At 43.8% G+C, this 23,230-nt stretch overlaps 1 protein-coding gene across 3 annotated transcripts in view; it reads right to left on the minus strand.

The window, feature by feature from the left end:
• LOC137411362 (pigment epithelium-derived factor) overlaps nucleotides 1–23,230 on the minus strand; it is a 67,948-nt gene that overhangs the window by 26,123 nt on the left and 18,595 nt on the right. Inside the window, exons 1-3 of one of the 3 annotated variants that reach the window (XM_078769702.1) lie at nucleotides 13,112–13,129; nucleotides 12,545–12,654; nucleotides 5,270–5,438 (exon numbers count right to left, since the gene is read on the minus strand). In XM_078769702.1, coding sequence (XP_078625828.1) covers nucleotides 5,270–5,438; nucleotides 12,545–12,616 — 241 coding nt within the window. In that variant the 5' untranslated portion in view covers nucleotides 12,617–12,654; nucleotides 13,112–13,129. Of the gene's footprint in view, nucleotides 1–5,269; nucleotides 5,439–12,544; nucleotides 12,655–13,095; nucleotides 13,130–23,230 lie in introns of those variants that run through there. The other 2 variants (XM_078769703.1, XM_078769704.1) reach the window with 2 other exon arrangements.

Here is a 23,230-nt window from a genome sequence, read left to right on the forward strand (position 1 = left end):
CCGGCCTGCGGTTCGCTTGTCGGACGTGGAGGCAGGGATAACGCTCCCCTGTGCGCCTGTGTCGCAGAGGAAGCGACACCCGGACAAGGTGTCCGTGACAAAAAGGAGGCTGCCGGAATGGCCGACGCTCAGGGCCGCTACCGAGCGCTGGCTTGGTAGTTTCCCGACTTGCCAAACGAGCACGGCGGGCAACAATTCCTGGCCTTGTGGCCAAACCTGGTGTGGAAACGGCACCAGGTTTGCGGCGGAAGCGGAGGCCGCGGTTTTCGCGGTGGTGGTGGGCAGGGCGTGGCGGCGGTCACGCGGTGTGCATCGGCATCAGCCTCGGGAACCACAAGGTGTGCATGCGCATCAGCCTCGGGATCCGCGACGGCCGCACCGAAGCTTGCCCGCGTCTCACAAGCCGCGAAAAACTTGTCGGCCTCGACGGCCAGCGCGCGGGGTTCCTTTATTTTGGAACCGGCCAACGCGTGGCGTACCTGTGCCGGCAGCTGGCGTAGAAAGAGCGCCCGGAATAAAAAATCCGGGGCTTTGTCACCCAGTAGCGAAAGCATGTCGTCCATCTGGACTGATGGTCGTGTGTCGCCGAGTTCGGGAAGGTCCAGGAGGCGGTCGGCCCGCTCGCACTCCGTGAGGCCGAACGTGGCGATGAGGAGACGCTTGAGCGCCTCGTACCTGTGGTCGGCCGGTGGGTTCCGCAGGACGGACACGACTCGGGCAGCTGTGCCGGGCCCGAGGGCGGCGATGACGTGGTAATACCGTGTCTCATCCGCCGTTACGCCTCGAAGTCGGAACTGTGCCTTGGCCTGCGTGAACCATACTTCGGCCTGAGCTTCACAAAACTCAGGGAGCTTCACCGCTACCGCGTTGTTGGCCATGGCGCGTTCTGTTGGTCAGCGGCGGCTGAACCAGCGTCGAGGTCACCAGTGAAGTGCGGTGCTATGCGCACGACTTGTTTGCCAAGAAGAGAAGCAACAACGCAGGTAACCAAAAAAGAGTCTTTATTACAAAGCTCAACTATAGCACTGAGGTGCTCGGGGCTGTGCGCCCGTGTATATCCCGAGGCCACGCCTACCCCCCGGGCGTGGCCGACACCCTGGTGCGCGGAATGATGTCACCGCGCCAGCGAGCCATCGTGTCCGCCACAGGAATATATATCTTCTTCTTTTTTTTCAAGGTTCTTTTTTTCTATTCTAATAAAGACATATTCTGTCATTTTGAAACCACCAAAGTGTGTATTAGGTTTCCCCGTTTCATAAAATGTATCGTTTGATACGTATAATGCTTTAAAACCTCTTTTTTTTCTTTTTCTTTTTTACCTCAGAAGAGATATCAACATTTACCTTAGCGAATGTCATTCGCGGTGTCAGTATTTGATGAACTTATAAAGACTTAGGTGAGTTATAAGTGTGACAAGCATGTGCACGGGATTCTTCCCAGAAGAACGAGTGGTCGCATTAGCTTGTACGACTTAAAATGAGCGAGTTTTGTTTTCACGTTTGGGCCAGTTTTACATGTTGTATCCCTCAGGAATGAAACGAACGTTTTCCTGGCTTACAATTTTATTTGAGGTCACACATGCCTCAAAATACACTCACTTATATAGAATTGAACGCTGAATCCGAAAATGTAAGTGAAATTGCCTTGTTTTTTTTTTTTTTAACATTATCTTCTATATATTCTAAATATATATATATATATATCTGTGCAGTGTCTGTCTTGTGTTGTCACTGAACTACTCCCTCAATCTTTTGTGAAATCGTACTATTCCAACTTGACCCACGGCGGGAGTATGCGCTCTACTGAGTGGCGTTCTAGTTTTATCAGTGATTGGCTGTCAACATATGCTGATTGGTCTTCTCAAGCTCTCCAAATACTGCACCAATCAGGCTTACCACTAGATGTGTGAATGATCTCTTCAGAATATTCTCCAGAAACAATTCAAAATACATCCATCTGTTGTTTAAGAGCATTTAAGCCCATCATTGGAGACAATTGGTCCATATTGTTATAAGTGAAGTTGTTTGCACCTTTCCACACTCACTGTCTGTCCCTAAAGTTCCAGGATGGATTTCCAGGATTTTCCAGGATATACACACTGTGCTCTGACATTTTGTCTTCTATTTTTTTTCTTTCTTTCTATCTTTTTTCTTCGCTTAATTATCAGGCACAGCCTCCTATTAATAAATATTTGTTAAAAGCTCAGTTTAACAGCTGATGTGAAATGAATGAAGTTGTACAAGTGAGTTGCAAAATGGCAGGACATTTATGACAGTTGATTAACTGGTTCCATATCTGGAACTGTTGTTCTACTGGTCCAATTGACCTATTGGTATTCTCAATCGACTTATGGGGGAAAATTACACCCCCATACCGGGAATCGAACCCAGGCCCTCTGGTGAACCGTACCAGTGCTCTGCCAACTGAGCTGGGCTAGCTCAGTCCTTCTCCCTGTTCTCCTGTTCTTCCCATCACCTCCTCCTTCCCCCTTCTTCTTCTCCTATCTCCCCTCCCTCCCCTCCTCCCTCTTCTCCCTCCACACCTCCTCTCTCTCCCTCTCTTAATATTCCCGTCATGAAGCGACTCTGCGTTGCCCACCAACGCCAGCTGCTTTTGCTAGTTATGAATAAAAAAAGCTAGGGGGGTATGTTATTATCCCTATTCAAATGTGTAATTCAAAACACCTCACTGCACTGGAAAATGTGGAGACAGGAATATTATACTTAAAAAGTGGGGACTTGTAACTGAAGTCAAGCAATCAGGTCCCTAGTTCCCCAATTGTTCTCTGAATCCTTTCTTAAATAACAGTGTTACATTTGTTATTCTACAGTCGTGGCCAAAAATATTGGCACCCTTGCACTTTTTTGAAATAATTCACCATTTCTTCCAAAAAGTTGTAGAAATTAAAAAATCCTTTTGTATCCACATATTTCTTTGGTTTTCAGTGGAACAAAACAGAAAAGCTGAAAAAAATACAAAATCTGAGCTTATTCCACACAGAAATCCTAAAATGGCCCGGACAATATTATTGGCACCTTTTAGAAGTTGTGAGAAATAATTAGATGTCAAGCAGGTGATTCTCCTTTACTTTGGAATTGAACTCACCTGTGGTGAGTTTCAGGTACGTGCAATATAAAAATCACTCGTTCAACCAGTTTGAATAGAGAAAAGGAGTCATTCTGCTGTTTTGTGTCACTGTGTGTACCACAATGCACATGGAGAAAAGAAAGAAATCCAAAGAATTGTCTGAGAAGGACAGACACAAGATTGTAGCCAAGCATGGACAATCTCAAGGCTACAGGTCCATCTCAGACCATGATGTTCCTGTGTCCACCGTACGCAATGTTATCAGGAAATTTAAGGCCCATGGCACTGTAGCCAACATCCCTGGACGTGGCCGCAAGAGAAAACTAGATCGAAGATTGCAGCGAATGATTGTTCGAATGGTGGAGAAAGCACCTCAATCAACTGCCAAACAGAGTCAAGCTGACCTTCAGACACAGGGTACGACAGTTTCAACTCATACCATCCGTCGCCAACTCAATGAAAGGGGGTTCTATGGTAGGAGACCCAGGAGGACCCCACTGCTGAGAGAGAGACATAAGAAAGCCTGACTGGAGTTTGCCAAAACTCTGCTGAACAAGCGAAAATCCTTCTAGGAGAATGTCCTATGGACAGATAATACCAAATTAGAGCTTTTTGGTGAAGCACATCATCTCTATGTTTACATAAAACAAAATGAAGCCTTCAAAGAAAAGAACACCTTCCCTACAGTCAAACATGGAGGTGGTTCAGTGATGTTTTGGGGTTGCTGTGCTGCCTCTGGCACTGGGTACCTTGAATGTGCACATGGCATCATGAAATCAGGAGATTACCAAGGCATTTTGGAGTGAAATTTTCAACCCAGTGTCAGAAAGCTGGGTCTCCGTCGAAGGTCATGGGTCTTGCAGCAACACAATGACCCCAAACATACTTCAAAAAGCACCCAGGAATGGTTCAAGACAAAACGCTGGACTGTTCTGAAGTGGCCATCCATTGATGATCCAGATCCAGTCATTGATGATCCAGAAGTCCAGATCTAAATCCCATTGAATACCTGTGGAGAGATCTGAAAACAGCAGTTGGGAGAAGGCACCCTTCAAATCTGGGAGAACTGGAGCAGTTTGCACAAGAAGAGTGGGCCACACTACCAGTAGAGAGGTGCAGGAAGCTCATTCATGGCTATAGGAAGCGCTTGACTGCAGTTATTTTGTCCAAAAGCCGTGCTACCAAATATTAAGTCGAGGGTGTCAATAATTTTGTCAATGCCATTTCTTGTTATTTTTTCATTTAAAAGGATATATTAAGTTCTGCATCAAAAACAAAGGTTCTGTAATATTAACAGTGAAATAAAGAATTGTGGAGACCAACTTTTGTCAATTTCAACTGATTTTTAGAGAAAATTGTGAGTTATTTGAAAAAAGTGTAAGGGTGCCAATATTTTTGGCCACGACTATAATTCTCCGGTACCTGTCCTGACTCCAATGACCTGTTAAAGGTATTTCTTATGATCAGGATTATCTGCAGGGCTACCTCCCTCAATACTCTTGGATGCATATTATCTGGCCCCGGATGTTTATCATCCTTTAGTACTTTCATACCTGTTTATTTACATCCTCCACTCCTGCATGATACCTCACTCAAGTGGATTGCGCTCTGATGTGGTGCATTCGACTTGTGTCACACTGAGCTGTTGTGAGGCAAGATGGCGGCCAACCTTCCCTATTTTATATTTCTGAGACTCCCCCTTATATTTATGGCACTTATTTAATATTATTGGCAAAAAAAATGAAATTGTTCCACATATTCATGCTTATTAATACTTTAAATAATGAAAACGCAATGATTGGCCATGCACCTTTCTCATCACAATGACATTTACAATCTGGATAATTGTCTCATCTACTTTTTTTTTTACATATTGTTGTTTTCATGGAAAGTGGACATGATGCAACATTTTGATACCTAGTAACGAATGCTTAGGGTATATGGGAGGGGAGCAGGGACCTAATTTGTGTGTTAGGAAAAAGAGTGACACAATCCAAGCAAGCAGCTAGCATTATGGTAAAGAATACCACTGTAGAATTTAGGGAAATGGAAGAGGGGTGGAGGGATTATGACATTTCGTAATTATACTTTTACAAAAACTTGGGAAACAGAAACAAAGGTCCCAGTACCCATTCCTGCCCAACCCAAGCTGGCCCCATGGTTAATAGCCATTGCAGGTTACCCATATGTAGCATTGAGATGAGTATGCTGGTGGTCAATGGAGACATGAACACGTTTGTCCCTGGGATATCCTTGACGACGGAGCGGTACAAATCAAAAGCAAAGTCATTGAGAGACTCGGCGAGACGATGCATAAAATATGGCGTTTCCTCCACTCTAACCTGGGAGAGCTGGGGGAAAACATATATATATATATGTATATTTAAAAGAATATCAAGAAGGTTAACAAGATTCTCTTCACATGTCAACATTAATGAATGCTAGCAAGTTGCCGGTGCCCGCATGGGGATTCTAAATGGGGTAAGGATGGAGGGGGGAAAATGCAAATGGCGTCTTCTGTGGTCGAGCAAGCCAGGAGCAACAATTCACATTTATTACCACATATAATGGAATTTTAATGATCTAATGGCAGCGAAGTGCTCCTGTTTGTTCGGATCTATATGTAGCTTTTTGATACCTGGGGTCCGAAATAAAATGTATATTTGTGTCAAAGCCAGTGACCAATTGCAAGTTAATAGTAGAAGTCCAGGAAATGGCTCTATTTTTGATCTACAAGAATCATTTCACTTCTTTCATATACCATTGGTTTACATTATGGTCGGAAGTTGATCAAACGGGATAGTAAGAACATACACAGCAAATCCTTCCGTAAGCACTCCGGAGGTGTTGGCTGAGCTTACTTTACAAGAAAAAAATATATATATCTCGGCAATTTCCCGTATGTGGCGACACGTGAACGAAGCTATGCTCCTCTCTCCACATTATTGTGACGACGTATAAATTAAATATTTAATCGTGACGATTGTCATCAAATGGACGAATTTTTAATATATCTCGGCATTTTCCCATCTGTTATTTCAGGCGGTGTATGACTGACCATGCCGCGATTTAAAAAATATATATCTCGGGAATTTCCCGTCTGTTATTTCAGGCGGTGTATGACTGACCATGCCGCGATGTAAAAAAATATATATCTCGGCAATTTCCCGTATGTGGCGACACGTGAACGAAGCTATGCTCCTCTCTCTTTATTGTGACGACGTATAAATTAAATATTTCATCGTGACGATTGTCATCAAATGGACGAATTTTAAATATATCTCGGCATTTTCCCGTCTGTTATTTCGGGCGGTGTATGACTGACCATGCCGCGATTTAAACAAAATATATCTCAATGGACTTGAAGTTACAGGCCTTTGAGAATTCATTTCGTTCTATAAAGGGCAACTTTCATCGGATTTTCTTCCCGTTTTTTTTCAACCGAGTCTAAAACTATGTTAGCGACTGTGAAAAATGAAATGATATATCGAATTTGATTTGAAAGAAAACTGTGTGAGAGAGGAAGACACCACGGGCCTACAAAACAGGCCTCAAAGCTATGCGAGTTAATAAAATGGTGGATATTTGTTTATATGAAGCCTCTCCCACAATGGGTGGAGCAAGGTTCCCAGAATGGGTGGAGCTTTGAGATTTTGTCTTCTCTGCAAGAACAACAAGAAGAACAAGAAGAAGAAGAAGAAGAAGAACAACAGCAGAGGGCACTCTATGACCAGCGTCTTGCGACGCGGCGAAAAAGGAATGACCAGTCTAAATTTGCAAATAATTCAATAGTACCGTATTATCTTTCCATGAAATACTAAAGTCCTAACAATAAAACGATTAGTAGCAATAAGTATCATGCACAAGCTAGGTTCCCTCTCCCCTTTGTTAGAAGATATTGTATAAGTTTTCAATTTTGAATCGTGATGATTAAATGTGACATTACACAGAATTATACCAGAAATATAAAGGAAATGTTGTTTAATAAGACCACTGGGTCTTACAGGGACTCATATTCCAATGATAATGCACATAAACAAAACAAAGCCTTGTTTGTGACCACAAAGTTGACTTTGTGGTTAATGATTTCCGATCAATTTCGAAACTTTGCAAAGCTTTCGGGAAGGAATCCACACTTTTTAAAATGTATCCCAACAGCATCATTACCAGAAATAAAACAACATTCTGGTGAAATAAAAGAACAGAAACACCTTTCACCACCACTATTTACTCATTGATGATGTGAGTGTGGTCCTCTGAGGCATCACAGACACATTCGTTATAAACTTAGGTTTAGGATTAGTTTTTTTGGAGATTTCGAGCCCCCATACTGACAATGTGCTTAGCAAAGACGAGTTACACTTTGACCTAAGTAGGACTTTAAACTCCGTCCCTTATCCATTATGAACATGGCAATTCTAATGTTGTGAGTATTTGCCTTCGCCAGCCTCGTGATGGGGAAAAAGGCAAACTGCAGAATTTATTCAGAAAGTGACTATTGCTATTAACCGTTTAATTAATGATTATATTTCGGTCTTTTGCATAACGTTGATAGTTAATAATATAATTGCCATTACTGTCGAGATATAACATTAATCCTGATGATTACATTCAAGCTACTCATAGCAGTAAGGTGGCTTAATGAAATATTTGGGAAATACCGTTACCGGTTGGACAAAAGTGCCAAATTTTCCATAAATGTTCCTCACATCATCTTACTATAATTCACCAAATGTCTGTCTGTCTGTCTGTCTGTCTGTCCGTCTGTTCCCAGGTATCGCAAAAACGGCTGAACCGATCGCAACGAAATTTTGGGTGGGTAATCCTGGGACTCCCTGGAGTAAAATAGTCTTTATTGTTTTCACAATTTAATTTTTTTTTTCCAATTTTTCCAATTTTTCCAATTTTCCAGTTTTTCCAAACGATGGAATAATATTTACCGATATGAACAGTGATGTGGCTTTTATTGAAATTCTACAAATACTGTTTAGATTTTGATGATTTGCATGTGATATGATTTAACGGATGTTTATATGAATCGTTTCAAATAAAAAAAGCCATCAATTTCTGATATTTTGCCATTTCATTTGGGCCTCCCAATTGAAGCCCCACCCATAGGGCGGGTACCGTTGCTAGTAGTGATTAATTTCAGAAAGGTAGCCATCAAGAAATAGTAAAATGAGACTTCAGTACGGGAAATTGAAATTCAACATAGGATATTACCCACAGATATGACGCATGTCCTCAATAGGTCTTTTTACCTCCGTCACCAAAGGTGGATGGAGGTTATGTTTTCACCCCTGTCTGTCTGTTTGTCTGTCTGTCTGTCTGTCTGTCTGTCCGTCCGTTCCCAGGTACCGCAAAAACGGCTGAACCGATCGCAACGATATTTTGGGTGGGTAATCCTGGGACCCCTTGGAGTAAAATAGTCTATATTGTTTTCCCAATTTTCCAATTTTTCCCAATTTCCAATTTTTCCAATTTTCCAGTTTTTCCAAACACGATGGAATAATATTTACCGATATGAACAGTGATGTGGCTTTTATTGAAATACTACAAATACTATTTAGATTTTGATGATTTGCGTGTGATATGATTTAACGGATGTTTATATAAATCGTTCAAAATAAAAAAGCCTTCAATTTCTGATATTTGGCCTTTTCATTTGGGCCTCCCAATTGAAGCCCCGCCCATAGGGCGGGTACCGTTGCTAGTAGTGATTAATTTCAGAAAGGTAGCCACCCAGAAATAGTAAAATGAGACTTCAATACGGGAAATTTAAATTCAACATAGGATATTACCCACAGATATGACACATGTCCTCAATAGGTCTTTTTACCTCCGCCACCAAAGGTGGATGGAGGTTATGTTTTCACCCCTGTCTGTCTGTCTGTCTGTTTGTCTGTCTGTTTGTCTGTCTGTCTGTCTGTCTGTTTGTCTGTCTGTTTGTCTGTCTGTCTGTTTGTCTGTCTGTTTGTCTGTCTGTTTGTCTGTCTGTTTGTCTGTCTGTTTGTCTGTGTGTTTGTCTGTCTGTTTGTCTGTCTGTTTGTCTGTCTGTGAACAGGATATCTCAAAACGTTGTGGACGGATTTGGGCGAAATTTAGCGGAAAGGTAGCATATCTGACAAGGAAGAATTGATGAGATGTTGGTGAAAATCCGGATCCCGCTAGTAGAATTTTTAAAAGTGATTCTTCACCATTGAGTGATCGGGCTAAAACCTATACATAGCAGGATATCTCAAAGTTATGGACGGATTCAGACGAAGCTTGGTGGACCGGTTGGGTGTATGAGAAGGACTAATCGATTCGACTTTGGTGAAGATCTGAATATGGATTCAGATACGAGAATTATTTAATTTTTAAAGTGATTCTTCACCATTGTGAGATCGGGTGAAAAGCGATATATAACATGATATTTAAAACAAGTTATGGATGAGTTAGGACTACACTTGGTGGATGCGTTGGTTTGGTGACAAGAACAAGCCGATTAGATTTTGGTTCAGGTCCGAATCCAGATCCGGCCTATCAGTGGATACAAAACATAAACTGTTTACCTGGTGGAGGTTTACAATCACCAAGTGACGTTCTAGTTATAACAGTTATTGGAAAAAAAATCAACACCAAACAGTCAAAATGCATAGAATTAAACTGATATAAATGTCACCTGTACATTTATTCGCTTTAAATAAAAAATACAATGTATAATGTTTCATATGTGATGGCTGTAAATATGGGGGCAATGGCAGGCAATATATGGTGTGGGCTTAATGTTTTGGATCGTTTTATTCATATTCTTCAATATTTCAATTATCTTGGGTAAATTCTGGACCTTTAGTAATAACTATGTGATTTAAAGTATGAATGAAGTAATCATATATAAACAATAAATCATCACTATATAATAATAGCGTAAGGACTTGACTTTGTTATCCCTTTTACGCCGCACCCAGTGACCCGATGCCCACGGTACTAATGGATTTACGATCTACGAACTGCGCTCTTTGTTTATCACGTACAGCCATACTCGAAAAATCTGAATTCGCCGACGTTGGGGCCCAAAAGCATCCGATTAACTGCCGATACGACGCCATCTTACCACGCCATCGTATTGGCGTCTGCTGGGCGAAGGCGAAGCAAGCCGTCCGCTGATTGGACAGGCGAAGGCGAAAGCAAGCCGTCCACTGAGTGGACAATCCAGAGCATGCATTTGTGCCAGTGTCGGCGATCGTTGTTCATAGACGCACTCTTCATTCTCATCTTTCTTCCTAACTCTTACTCGGACAAGCAAATCCCCTATGCCATCCATAATGGTACACTCTATCCATACACCACATCCTCCCTTCCGTGGATGTTCCACGGGTTTCGGCTAGTGTATAATTAAGAGCAGTAACATTTTCTGGATACTGTCCATATACCATAATAAGCATCCATTTTTCATTAATCATGAAAAAAGTCAAATTTTGTTGGCGTAGCAGAAGTTGATAATGTCCGGATTTTGAAATTATTGAAGGTAACCTGGATAGAGCACAACAAGTTCTTACTGTGATGTAGGCATGTAATAAGTCACTGTATTTTCAATTTTTTTCACTCGTTTTTGATGGCTATGACAAATTCTGTAGAAAATTTGGTGCTTTTTTAATCGTCCGGCCTGTAACGGTATTTCCTACAGGCCACTTTACCATAGTTAGCTCCTCCATGAGCATTAGACAATGTGAAAATAAATCATTACATTGTGCAACTTTGCATGCTAGGTTATTGTGACTAATAATTTACTTCAAATCAATCAAATTAAAAGTAAATATCAAGTGTAAGTTAAATGGGATGTGAAGGTTGAGTAATGCTAGTTAAGTAGATGGATATGCAGTATTAAGACGTGATGTGGATACAACATAGGTGCAAGGGACCATAAAGCTTATACACTTTCATTATATCAATCGATTAATAGCCTGGGTGGCTAAGCGGTTAGGGTGCCGGCTTGGGATCCCAGGATCCTGGGTTCGTAATCCCGGTCAATCGCTGAATTAACGCCAGGGGGGTTGACTCAGCCTGTCATCCTTCTGAGGTCGGGAAATTGAGTACCAGTTCACTGGTAATTCCCTGTGTGTCGCAAGAGGCGACTAACAGGGTTGGCGGCAGGAAGGGCATCCGGCCATGAAACATCGCTTCAAAAAGGGGACCACGGTGCCCGACAAAGGCCAACCCCTGCTCTGTGGGGAAAAATGGCCTCTAAAGGTGGTTCCATTATATAAAACGATTATAGCCTGGGTGGCTAAGCGGTTAGGGTGCCGGCTTCGGATCCCAGGATCCTGGGTTCGAATCCCGGTCAATCGCTGAATTAACGCCAGGGGGGTTGACTCAGCCTGGTTCATCCTTCTGAGGTCTACAAATTGAGTACCAGTTCACTGGTAATTCCCTGTGTGTCGCAAGAGGTGACTAACAGGGTTGGCGGCAGGAAGGGCATCCGGCCATAAAACATCGCTTCAAAAAGGGGATCACGGTGCCCGAAAAAGGCCAACCCCTGCTCTGTGGGGAAAAATGGCCTCTAAAGGTGGTTCCATTATATAAAACGATTGACTGATTACCAGTCCAAACATGTATTTGCCAAAACTACACCCCAACGTTTTCGGTTACCAAACTTTTCAAGTGGAACCAGCTTAGCTTCAAAAATTCAGAATGTACTGTGATAGATGTATTCTGAGATGTATTCTGATATGAGTCTCGCCTTCTCAGCTTTTGAGAAGATAAAAAAGAGAATTCCAAAATGATAAAATGTTTCTGTATTGAAATTAAATTCTACAACATAAGAGAACATAGGCATCACATTTCTTTGTAGTGCATTGCTGAACCAAATCCATCACTTACAATTATCTATAGCTCATTGAGAATGTTTGCCTCGTGTTTCTACCCTTCTTCTTTGTTCATATGCAGCACAATGCTGGCAGGTTGGCATAATTGGCTGAGGGCGTGGCTGGGCTGCCGATGCAATGCCCTCTGCTGGTTAGGGCAGAAATCTGGAATTTGTTGATGGTGCTGGCGATGGCTCGCCTCCTCTTCGCGGAGGACACCATGGGATCATTAACGCCCACCAACGCATGCCGGCAGATGGGACGTCCATTCAACGTCCACCTGAGGGACGCGACACACATTGATGGATTACCTTTGCCTGTGATGACAGTTTAAAGCTGGGTCAGGATTTGAACCCAGGCTAGACAGCTTAGAGGCAAGTGTGCATATCTCTAGGCCATCCTGTCAGCTCTATTTGTATCCTTGAAAGCTGCACTATGCATCTCATATCTAACTCCAGCAAATGGAAGGAACAGGAAAGCCTGTTTACTTGGGAATTTCCAAAAAAAATGGAATGACATTTACTATCAAGAGGTCGACCCCACAAAATCTCACCACTTCCCACAGATGTTTTTAATCATCATCACTCATTTTCCATGCATTCATTCAGTACCTGATCTAATGGAGGACTTTCTGCAAAAGAGCCAGCCAGGAGCAAAGCCAGACCAAACACGATGGGCTTCATGTTGTTTCCTCAAAGCAAGGACACAACTTCAATAAAATCTGCAAACACAAATGCAACACTGAACTGTATTGTCAGTGTATTTTGAGACACTATTGGTATGACTTTAACAAATTCAGCAAAACATCTTCAAAACATTAAATAACAACTAAAAACTACAAGTACAATGATACAATGATTACGTTTTATTATGATAAACAAATACAATACACCTAAATATGGAATTACAAGGCCACTCCGAAACGACAAGAAGCGATGTATTAAACAATGGTGTTGAAGCCACAGCTCGTAAACTCGAAGATATAGCAAATATTGTGTTAATATCCAAAACATTTTGTGGTGGCCGAATGACATGAGGTTAGACATGAGAAGAACAGAGGAGAAAGACAGATTTGGGTAAAAAGATGAATGAAGAGCTCAATGAAGGCACATTCACCACAATGTTACAAGTAAAATACAGCATTGTAAATGAGAAATCTCACCCCTGCCTGTTCTCACCTGGTCAGAGCAGAAATGAGGGCAGTGATCGGTGGAGTTAGTATTTATATTGGGAGAAGGGGAGGAGGAAATGTGAGAGTTTCAAAACCAGGAAATGGTGGGAGGAGTTGAACATTCAAAGAATAACCAACGGAAGTATTATCGAACTATATGTAAAAGAAAATATACTTCCAGCTCCATCCTTTAAGAATGAATTATTTTTATGAAGCCAATGAAATGTCATCTTCCTCAAACAGAAAATCTGATATTGAGTAATTGAGTCTATTTCCTAGTCGAACAATGTGGGTTATTACATTACAAGTCAGAGTTCTAGTTCCTAAAATATTCTCCGTGACAAAAGCAAATAATGTAAACAAAACATTTCCAGTTACATAATTGGCATCTAGTTATCAGCATTTCTTTGCGAAAGTCATATAAAATTATAGTTTTCATTTTCTGAGCAGTTTTTAGAAGCACTCCTTGCAACTCAATTTTTGAAACACATCACTTCATAAACAAGCACGACACTCAGTAGAGTGCATACCTCCTCCAACCTGAACAGTTTACGTTTTGTATCCCACTGATAGGCCAGATCCTGTCTACTGCTCTTCTTCTGCTGCAATCGGTTCTTCTGATCATGTGCTTGTTAAAGTGGACATCTTTCTGGCCATTCTCAGAGAGCGTCCTCAGCGCCGACGAGTCTGGCATTTCACTCAGGCCAACTGGCACGGTCTGCAAGCAGCCATCAATCATCTGGACTGGTCTCCCATCTCTACCGCCTCTGACATCAACTCATCCTGGGAATTCTTCCAAAGCAAACTGCTCTCTCTCATGTACAGATTTATCCCATCTCGTCATCAGTTGTCATACCCTTCCTCCCGTCCATGGTACACTGAATCTTGTGGTGAGGCAGTTGCCCTGAAACAACTTGCCTTTGCCTCTTGGAAGGCAAATCCAACTGAAGGCAATCTCAGGTCCTTCCACCAAGCTCAGAACAAGTGTGTGTCTACCCTCAGGAGTGCCAGGAAGCACTATCTCTCCACACTCAAGATTGAACTCTCAAACCTGTCTCCTTCCTCCAAATCCTGGTGGCGTCTGATCAAAGGCGTTTCTGGTGTTTGTTCCCTCTCTATCCTCTCCATTACCTCAAATGGCGACACAGTTGACATCGCACGTGACAAAGCCGAATGCCTCAACTCTGTGTTTGCCTCAAAATATTGTGTCCCAAACCAATCTCTCTCTGTACCCACCTTACCCAGTCGAACCCAGCTGCTCCTGGAATCTGTTTCCTTCTCTCCTGACAAGGTGGAGAAGTTTCTGTCAAACCCCGACTCTGATTCTGCAACTGTACCAGATGGCATCAGCCCACGGGTCCTAAAATCCTGCTCTGCCGCTCTTTCACACCCTCTCCCTAGTCTCTTCACCCTCTCTTTTGTTCAAGGTCATCTGCCATCAGCTTGGAAATCAGCCAACATTACCGCTTTACATAAAAAATGTGCAAAAACAGATCCTTGCAACGACAGACAAATCAGTCTGCTCCCAATTATATGCAAAGTCATGGAATCCATCATTGCTTTGGATATCAAATCCTTACTCTTCTCCAATGGCTTTATCTCTGATCATCAATTTGGTTTCAGACCAGGTTATTCTACTCTGGACATGCTGCTTCTGCTGTCTCAACAATGGATGGAGGTCCTCAATGCCAAACAGGAAATTAGAGCTGTCTCCCTTGACATATCACATGCCTTCGATACGGTCTGGCACCCTGCTCTGCTCACCAAACTCTCTTCCTATGGTATCCATGGAAATCTCCACGCATGGCTTGCGGACTTCCTCTCTGCTCGTAGTCAACATGTGGCCCTGAATGAATGTCTCTCATCTCCCCTTCCTGTTCAGGCTGGAGTTCCCCAAGGCAGTGTTCTGGGCCCTGTGCTTTTTCTGATCTTCATCAATGATCTCTCCGACTCTCTGGAAAATCCTCTCTATCTCTTTGCTGACTCCACTTTATGCCGCTCCTTTCCTCATCCCTCAAATCAGCAGTCTGCAGCCTCATCACTCTCTGCAGTCCTGGACAAAATCACAAACTGGTCAAACAAGTGGAACATGTCTTTCAATCCTGACAAATCTCACAATCTCACTATGTCTCTCCGAAAAGACCGACTGGACAATCCTTCCATCTACTTTCTCAACAATCCTCTCCAAGAAGTTCTGTCACTCAAGCTTTTGGGTCTCACTATCTGCCATGATCTTTCCTGGGAAAACCACATTTCAAAGTTGGCCTACAAAGCCAGTCACCGACTGGGCATCCTCTGTCGTGCGGACTCCTTCCTTGGCACACCTGAGCTCCTCACCACATACAAGGCTTTCATCCGCAGCTCAATGGAATACTGCTCTCTCCTCTGGGCTGGTGCTCCTGCCTCACACATAGCTCGGCTTCACGCTGTTGAAACCAAAGCTTTCAGAATCATTGGAATCTCCCGGGGATGAAGCTGATTGTGAGGGCCTTTCACTCACTCACCGCAGGCAGGTTTTTGGTCTTTCTGTCTTCTACCGACTCCTATCCGGCCTATCTCCCCCAGCTCTATCTGTGCTCTGTCCCCCAAATATTTCTGCAGGTCGCACAAGATCTGCCAGCAACCCTCTTCTGGTGAAATTGCCAAAATCAAGACTCTCTGCTCACCTTCACTCTTTCATTCCTCTTTACTCCCGGTATCCATGGAAATCGGCTTGTTCTTATCACCAAACCAACTCATCCACCCAAGGTTTGTCAAAATCCGTTCACAATTTTTGAGATTTCCTGCTACATATCGTTTTTGTCCCTATCTCTCTGTGGTGAAGAAACACTTAGAAAATTCTCGGATCCAGGTCTGGATGAGCATATTCACCAAAATTGAATCAATTATTCCTCATCACACACCCAACCTGTCTCCCAAGTTTCGGCTGAATCTGTCCATACCTTTGTGAGATATCCTGATATATATTTATATAATTTCAAAACACATCTGGTCACAAGTGTGCCTCACTGACCGGGTCCTCAGTCGAGGTCCTCAGCATCATCCCGTTTCGGCCCATCAACCTCAATACTGTCAGCCAAGGTGGGCCAGCAGGGGCACATACGCTTCCACATGCAGCAGCTACACCCAGATGCATACACACCCTCACCCCCAGCCAGTCAGAACACAGACTACAACAACAAAACTGCCTCCACTCCCAGAATCAACAGCCCTCATCCACTCACAAACCAAAAAAAAACAAAAATAAAACAAACAGAACTGACCACCACCCTTACAACATGCACCACTCAAACAAAAACACATTCATGCAAAACCACATGCACACACACAAAAAAACACACACACACACACACACACACACACACACACACCATTCACACATCTCCATTTCTCTTCCGTGCTGTCACTACCCCCCCCCCCCCCCACCCTTTTTTTTTTTTTTTTTTTTTTGTATACTGAATCGAGGCTCGTGAAAGAGCTAACATTTATTTCACAAACAAATCAACCAGACAAACAAAATATACAAAAAGAGGGAGCGGAAGACAAGATAGGGAGAGAAGGGGAAGCACACAACCACAACATTTGAGAGCAGGGAGAAGTGTGGGAGGGAGAGGGCTTGGGGGCAGGAGGCGTGGGAAGGGGAGGGGGGGGGGGGAGAGGTATAAAACACAAGGGGACCGAAATTAGCGGGGGTAGAAAAGATCAAGGTTTTGGATGGGGGAGGATAAGAGATGGTGGTGAACAGCTCTTTTAAAGACCTGGAGGGTGGAGTGGGATTGAAGAGAGTGAGGGAGTTTGTTCCAGAGGTGGGAGAAAAGAGGAATGAAGGAGTGAAGGTGAGCAGAAAGTCTTGATTTTGGCAGTTTAACCATAAGAGGATTGCAGGCAGATCTTGTGCGACCTGCAGGAATATTTGGGGGACAGAGCCCAGAGAGGGCTGGGGGGGGCAAGGCCAGAGAGGAGTCGGTAGAAGACGGAAAGACCACCAACCTGCCTGCGGTGAGTGAGTGAAAGGCCCTCGGAGTTAGCTTCATCGCGGGAGATTCCAATGATTCTGAACGCTTTGGTTTCAACAGCGTGAAGACGGGCTAGGTGTGAGGCAGGAGCACCAGACCAGAGGGGAGAGGAGTATTCCATAGAGCTGCGGATGAAAGCCTTGTATGTGGTGAGGAGCTCAGGTGTGCCAAGGAAGGACTTCGCACGACGGAGGATGCCCAGTCGGCGACTGGCTTTGGAGGCCAGATTTGAAATGTGGTTTTCCCAGGAAAGATCATGGCAAATAGTGAGACCCAAAAGCTTGAGTGACAGAACACCTTGGAGAGGATTATTCAGAAAGTGGATGGGAGGGTTTTCCAGTCGGTCTTTTCGGAGAGACATCGTAAGAGTGTGAGATTTATCAGGATTGAAAGACATGTTCCATTTGTTTGCCCAGTCTGTGATTTTGTCCAGGTCTGCAGAGAGTGAGGAGGCTGCAGACTGCCGATCTGAGGGATGAGGAATGGAGCGACAGAGAGTAGAGTCGTCAGCAAAGAGATAGAGAGGATTTTCAAGAGAGTCAGAGAGATCATTGATGAAGACCAGAAAAAGCACAGGGCCCAGAACACTACCTTGGGGAACTCCAGCCTGAACAGGAAGAGGAGATGAGAGAAACCCATTCAGGGTCACACGTTGACTACGACCAGAGAGGAAGTCCGCCAGCCATGCGTGGAGATTTCCATGGATACCAAAGGAGGAGAGTTTGGTGAGCAGAGCAGGGTGCCAGACCGTATCGAAGGCACGTGAAATGTCAAGGGAGACAGCTCTAATTTCCTGTTTGGCATTGAGGACCTCCATCCATTGTTGAGAAAGCAGAAGCAGCATGTCCAGAGTAGAGTGACCAGGTCTGAAACCAAATTGATGATCAGAGATTAAGCCATTGGAGAAGAGGAAAGATTTCATATCTGAAGCAATGATGGATTCCTTGACTTTGCTGATAATTGGCAGAAGGCTGATTGGTCTGTAGTTGCTGGGATCTGTTTTTGCACCTTTTTGTGCAAAGCGGTGATGTTGGCTGATTTCCAAGCAGATGGCAGATGACCTTGAGCAAAAGAGAGGGTGAAGAGAACAGAAAGAGGGAGTGAAAGAGCGGAAGAACATGATTTTAGGACCCGTGGGCTGATGCCGTCAGGACCAGTTGCAGAATCAGAGTCAAGAGTTGACAGAAACTTTTCCACCTTGTCAGGAGGAAAGGACACAGAGTCCAGGAGCAGCTGGGTACGACTGGGTATGGTGGGTACAGAGAGGGATGGGTTTGGGACACAAAATTTAGAGGCAAACACAGAGTTGAGGCATTCAGTTTTTCACGTGCGGAGTCAGCCGTTAAGCCGTTTGAGGTGAGGGAGGGGATGGAGGGGGAACAAACACCAGAAACAGATTTGACCAGACGCCACCAGGATTTGGAAGAGGGAGACAGATAAGAGAGTTCGGTCTTGAGAACGGTGAGATATTGTTTCCTGGCTCTCGTGCGGGTGGACACACACTTGTTTCGGGCTTTGTGAAAGGAAATGAGATTTCCTTTCGTTGGATTTGCTTTCCAGGAGACAAAAGCAAGTTGTTTCAGGGCAACAGCCTCGCCACAAGATTCCGTGTACCATGGACGGGAGGAAGGGTATGACAACTGAAGACGAGATGGGATATATCTGTGCATGAGAGAGAGCAATTTACTTTGAAAGAATTCCCAGGATGAGTTGATGTCAGAGGCGGTAGAGATGGGAGACCAGTCCAGATGATTGATGGCTGCTTGAAGACCGTGCCACTTGGCCTGAGTGAAATGCCAGACTCGTCGACGCTGAGGAGGCTCTCTGAGAATGGTCAGAGAGATGTCCACTTTGACAAGCACATGATCAGATGAGCCGATTGGAGCAGAAGAAGAGCAGCAGACATTTTCAGGGAAGTTTGTCATAACCAAATCCAGAAGAGAAGATGCTCCGTTGACTGAGATCCGGGTCGGGAAATTGACAGATTGTGTCAGTCCCAGTGAATCGCAGAAGTCCTTTGCTGAAGAGCCATGGCTGGTGAGAGGGGTACCCACACCCAGCCAACTGGCATGGTGACAATTGAAATCACCACATATGAGGAAGAGAGAGTTGGGATGGGTAGATAGAAGTTGGTCCATATTATCAGACAGCGAGATGTAGATGGAGTCATCGCTGTTTGGTGGACGGTACAACACACATATGAACAAAAGGTGGGAGCGAAGGGGAAGCCGTAGCCAAAGGTATTCCTGGGGGTGAGGTGGAGAGAGGGCAGTGGAGGGCGAGTGAGGAAGAGAGTTTTTTTATAAAGATAGCAACCCCACCTCCAGGACGAGGCTCAGGTCTATCATACCGGAGGAGGGAGTAACCTGGGAGAGATACCAAGGCATCAGAGACATCATGAAGGAGGAAAGTTTCTGTTAAGCAGATCACATCTGGTTTGTCAGAAGCAACCTGTATGGAGAGATCAGTCAAGTTTGAGCGAAGGCCCCGGATGTTTGAGGTCCATACCGTTAATGAAGAGGAAGGGGGAGCATCGGGTCCAGAACAGGGGGGGGGGAGGGGTAGGGTAAGATGTGGAAGAGGAGGAAGAGGTAGGGAGAGCTGTTGAAGGTGTGTCAGAGATTTCAGAGATTTCAGAATAGCTTGGAGAAAGGGAAGAATGGGGCGGACAAAAGGTTTGATGGAGATTGGGTGAGGCACAGTGAGGAGTTATTTGAGGAGGGGGAAGAGCGAGGCAGAAGGTTGGGGGAGATGAAGGTGAAAGTTGGAAGGGGGAAGAAGCAGGGAGGATGCTTTGAGGAGGAGGGGTGAGAGGGGAGTCTAGGAGGGGAGGAGCGAGGGAGAGTCTCGGAGGGGAGGGGTGTGGGGGGAGTTTAGGATGGAGGGGAGGGAAGGGGCAAGGGGGGAGATTTGAAAGCGATGGGTGATGGGGAGTATTTGGAGGGGAGGGGTGAGATTGGATTTTGAAAAGTGTACGATTCATGGGAAACGAACATTTTTTGCAAAATGAGTTTGAGACCTTCGAGTCAAAAATACATTTGAGGACACTGAAGGAGGGGTGGAGTTCTGGATAGTTTAGGGAATGTAGAAAGGAGGCACTGTAAGAGATGGTATTATATATATTTTTTGGAATGATAGATTTGGTGAGCAAGACGAAAGCATCCTTTTGTAGGAAAAGAAGAAAAGGGTGTTATAATATATGAGAGAAAATAGTTGTTCAGGGGAGAGATTATACATTTCTAACCACGTGATCGCGTGATCGCGAACGAAGAATGAACGAACAAATAAGAACAAATAAACGAATAAGACCTGGGAAGGAAATATTTTTTTGGGTTTTTTTTTTTTTTGAGTAGAGATATTAAACAAGGAGGTATGGGGTGAACGACTGGGATGAAACAGAGAACGAAAATAATTGCAGCGCATTCGACGAATCGCTGAGAGAAAAACAAAACCACAAGGTCGGAGACGGTACGGTAGCCTAAGCCTACGAGTACTAGGCCGCAGAATACTCGATACGCATTAACCGACGATTGTGTATACATGTATGAAAAATTAGCACCGAAAATTTTCCAAAAGATACACTATAGGTACATACACCGAAAGATGCTATAGGTACATACACCTTTATACTGAAATGAACCACCACTCAAAACCTCAACCTACACTGTTCGACGTGCCTCCACAAACCTCCTCATAGCACAGTGTTACGGATTCGTCACTTCCGTTGTTGTGGTTTTCATCCACTTGAAACATTTCTGGTTCCATGTATTATTATTATTGTTGTTTGAGGGAAATAGCAATTATTATTGTCAAAAGGTAAAAAGGTTAATGTTTTAAATGAAAGAGGAACCGGACGGCGATGAAGAGGAAGAGGAGAAAAGAAGGCGGAGCGAGTGAGTCGGACAAGAAAGCCGAGCTGCTCCGAGTTCTGAAGTGAACGTTGTCGAACGGGAGTCACTCGCGAACTTTCGGGTTCCCCAGGAAAGGGATTCCTGCGACAGAGTTGTCATCGCTGTGACCGATCAACCTGCGTGTCAGGTTTTTGGCGGTGGATTCCAAGGAGAATTATCGTCGGGCCATTATGTCTCAAGAACGGGTCGTCGGCCATTTTGACTCGCGCGCTTCGCGTGTCGAGCAAGGTTTCTTTGCTCCGTCAGCCGTTTTCACCGCTTTCAGACGTATCTGGTGTGTGTGTGTGCACCGTGACTTTTGAAGATTAATTTGCGGTTCGCCGACTGTGAGCCGTGAAAGTCCGTACCCGAGGGTGTGATTTCCCAGTTGCCAGGAGGGCGCCTTTGGATTTCCCAGTCACCTTGAGGGCGCCTTTGTGCAGCTTTCGCTGTGTGACTGTACTTGCCATCCGCACGGGATTCTGGTCTCGATTGGACATCGTTCTGGCGATCGCTGGAACGAACAACTTTGGCTTGAAGCCGGGAATAAGAGACATTGGGGAATGTTCTTGGTTCACTCACTTGGAGCACAGTGAGTTATATATTACGAAACTGATGGTACCATCATAGGACATATTGATTGTACTTTTGATTACTATTATTGTTGTACTGTTATTCTTGTGTGATCTTAATACTATATTTGTTTGTGAGTAGCAATTGGGGTGGCTTCTCCATTGATCTTTGACATACAGAATAACACATTTTTCTGCCGTGACTCCTCTCGGGGCTCGGAGGTACACTGTGACCAGGGGGTCGGGGAGGAGCACATAACAATAGCGAAAAGTCCTACGTGGCAAAGAGAAAAATCCAACATGACAAAGAGAAAAGTCCAACGTGACAAAGGGAAAAGTCCCATGTGACAAAGAGAAAAGTCCTTCGTGAGAAAGAGAAAAGTTCATCGTGACAAAGAGAAAAGTCCATCATGACAAAGAGAAAAGTTCATCGTAACAAAGAAAAAGATCCATCATAACAAAGAGAAAAGTCCTTCGTGACAAAGAGAAAAGTCCCATGTGACAAAGAAAAGTCCATCGTGACTAAGAGAAAAGTCCGATGTGACAAAGAGAAAAGTCCATCATAACAAAGAGAAAAGTCCAATGTGACAAAGAGAAAACTCCCACATGACAAAGAGAAAAGTCCATCTTAACAAAGAGAATAGTCCATCGTAACAAAGAAAAAGGTCCATTGTGACAAAGAGAAAAGACCCACGTGACAAAGAGAAAAGTCCATCGTGACAAAGAGAAAAGTCCCACATGACAAAGAGAAAAGTCCATCATAACAAGGAAAAAAGACCATCGTAACAAAGAAAAAAGTCCATCGTGACAAAGAGAAAAGTCCCACATGACAAAGAGAAAAGTCCATCATAACAAAGAGAAAAGTCCATCATGACAAAGAGAAAAGTCCCATGTGACAAAGAAAAGTCCATCGTGACAAAGAGAAAAGTCCCACATGACAAAGAGAAAAGTCCATCGTAACAAAGGGAAAAGTCCAATGTGACAAAGAGAAAAGTCTCACATGACAAAGAGAAAAGTCCATCTTAACAAAGAGAAAAGTCCATCGTAACAAAGAAAAAGGTCCATCGTGACAAAGAGAAAAAACCCACGTGACAAAGAGAAAAGTCCATCGTACCAAAGAAAAAAGTCCATCGTGACAAAGAGAAAAGTCCCACATGACAAAGAGAAAAGTCCATCGTAACAAAGTGAAAAGTCCATCGTGACAAAGACAAAAGTCCCATGTGACAAAGAGAAAAGTCCCACATGACAAAGAGAAAAGTCCATCTTAACAAAGAGAAAAGTCCATCGTAACAAAGAAAAAGGTCCATTGTGACAAAGAGAAAAGTCCCACATGACAAAGAGAAAAGTCCATCGTTCCAAAGAAAAAAGTCCATCGTGACAAAGAGAAAAGTCCATCGTAACAAAGATAAAAGTCAATCGTGACAAAGACAAAAGTCCCACGTGACAAATAGAAAAGTCCAACGTAACAAAGAGAAAAGTCCCACGTGGCAAAGACAAAACGGTGTCCATGATAATAATAATTTAACCCACATTTTCATCAAATGGGTTTTTTTGTGATTTTATTATTGTCAAACTTCAGGAATTTTTCCAAGATATCAGATTGAAACTTACCGTACACAGCTTATTTGTACATGTGTATACAATCTGG

The sequence above is a fragment of the Myxine glutinosa genome, chromosome 1 (assembly GCF_964187855.1).
Source record: "Myxine glutinosa chromosome 1, kmMyxGlut1.1, whole genome shotgun sequence".
NCBI classification, from domain to species: Eukaryota; Metazoa; Chordata; class Myxini; order Myxiniformes; family Myxinidae; genus Myxine; species Myxine glutinosa.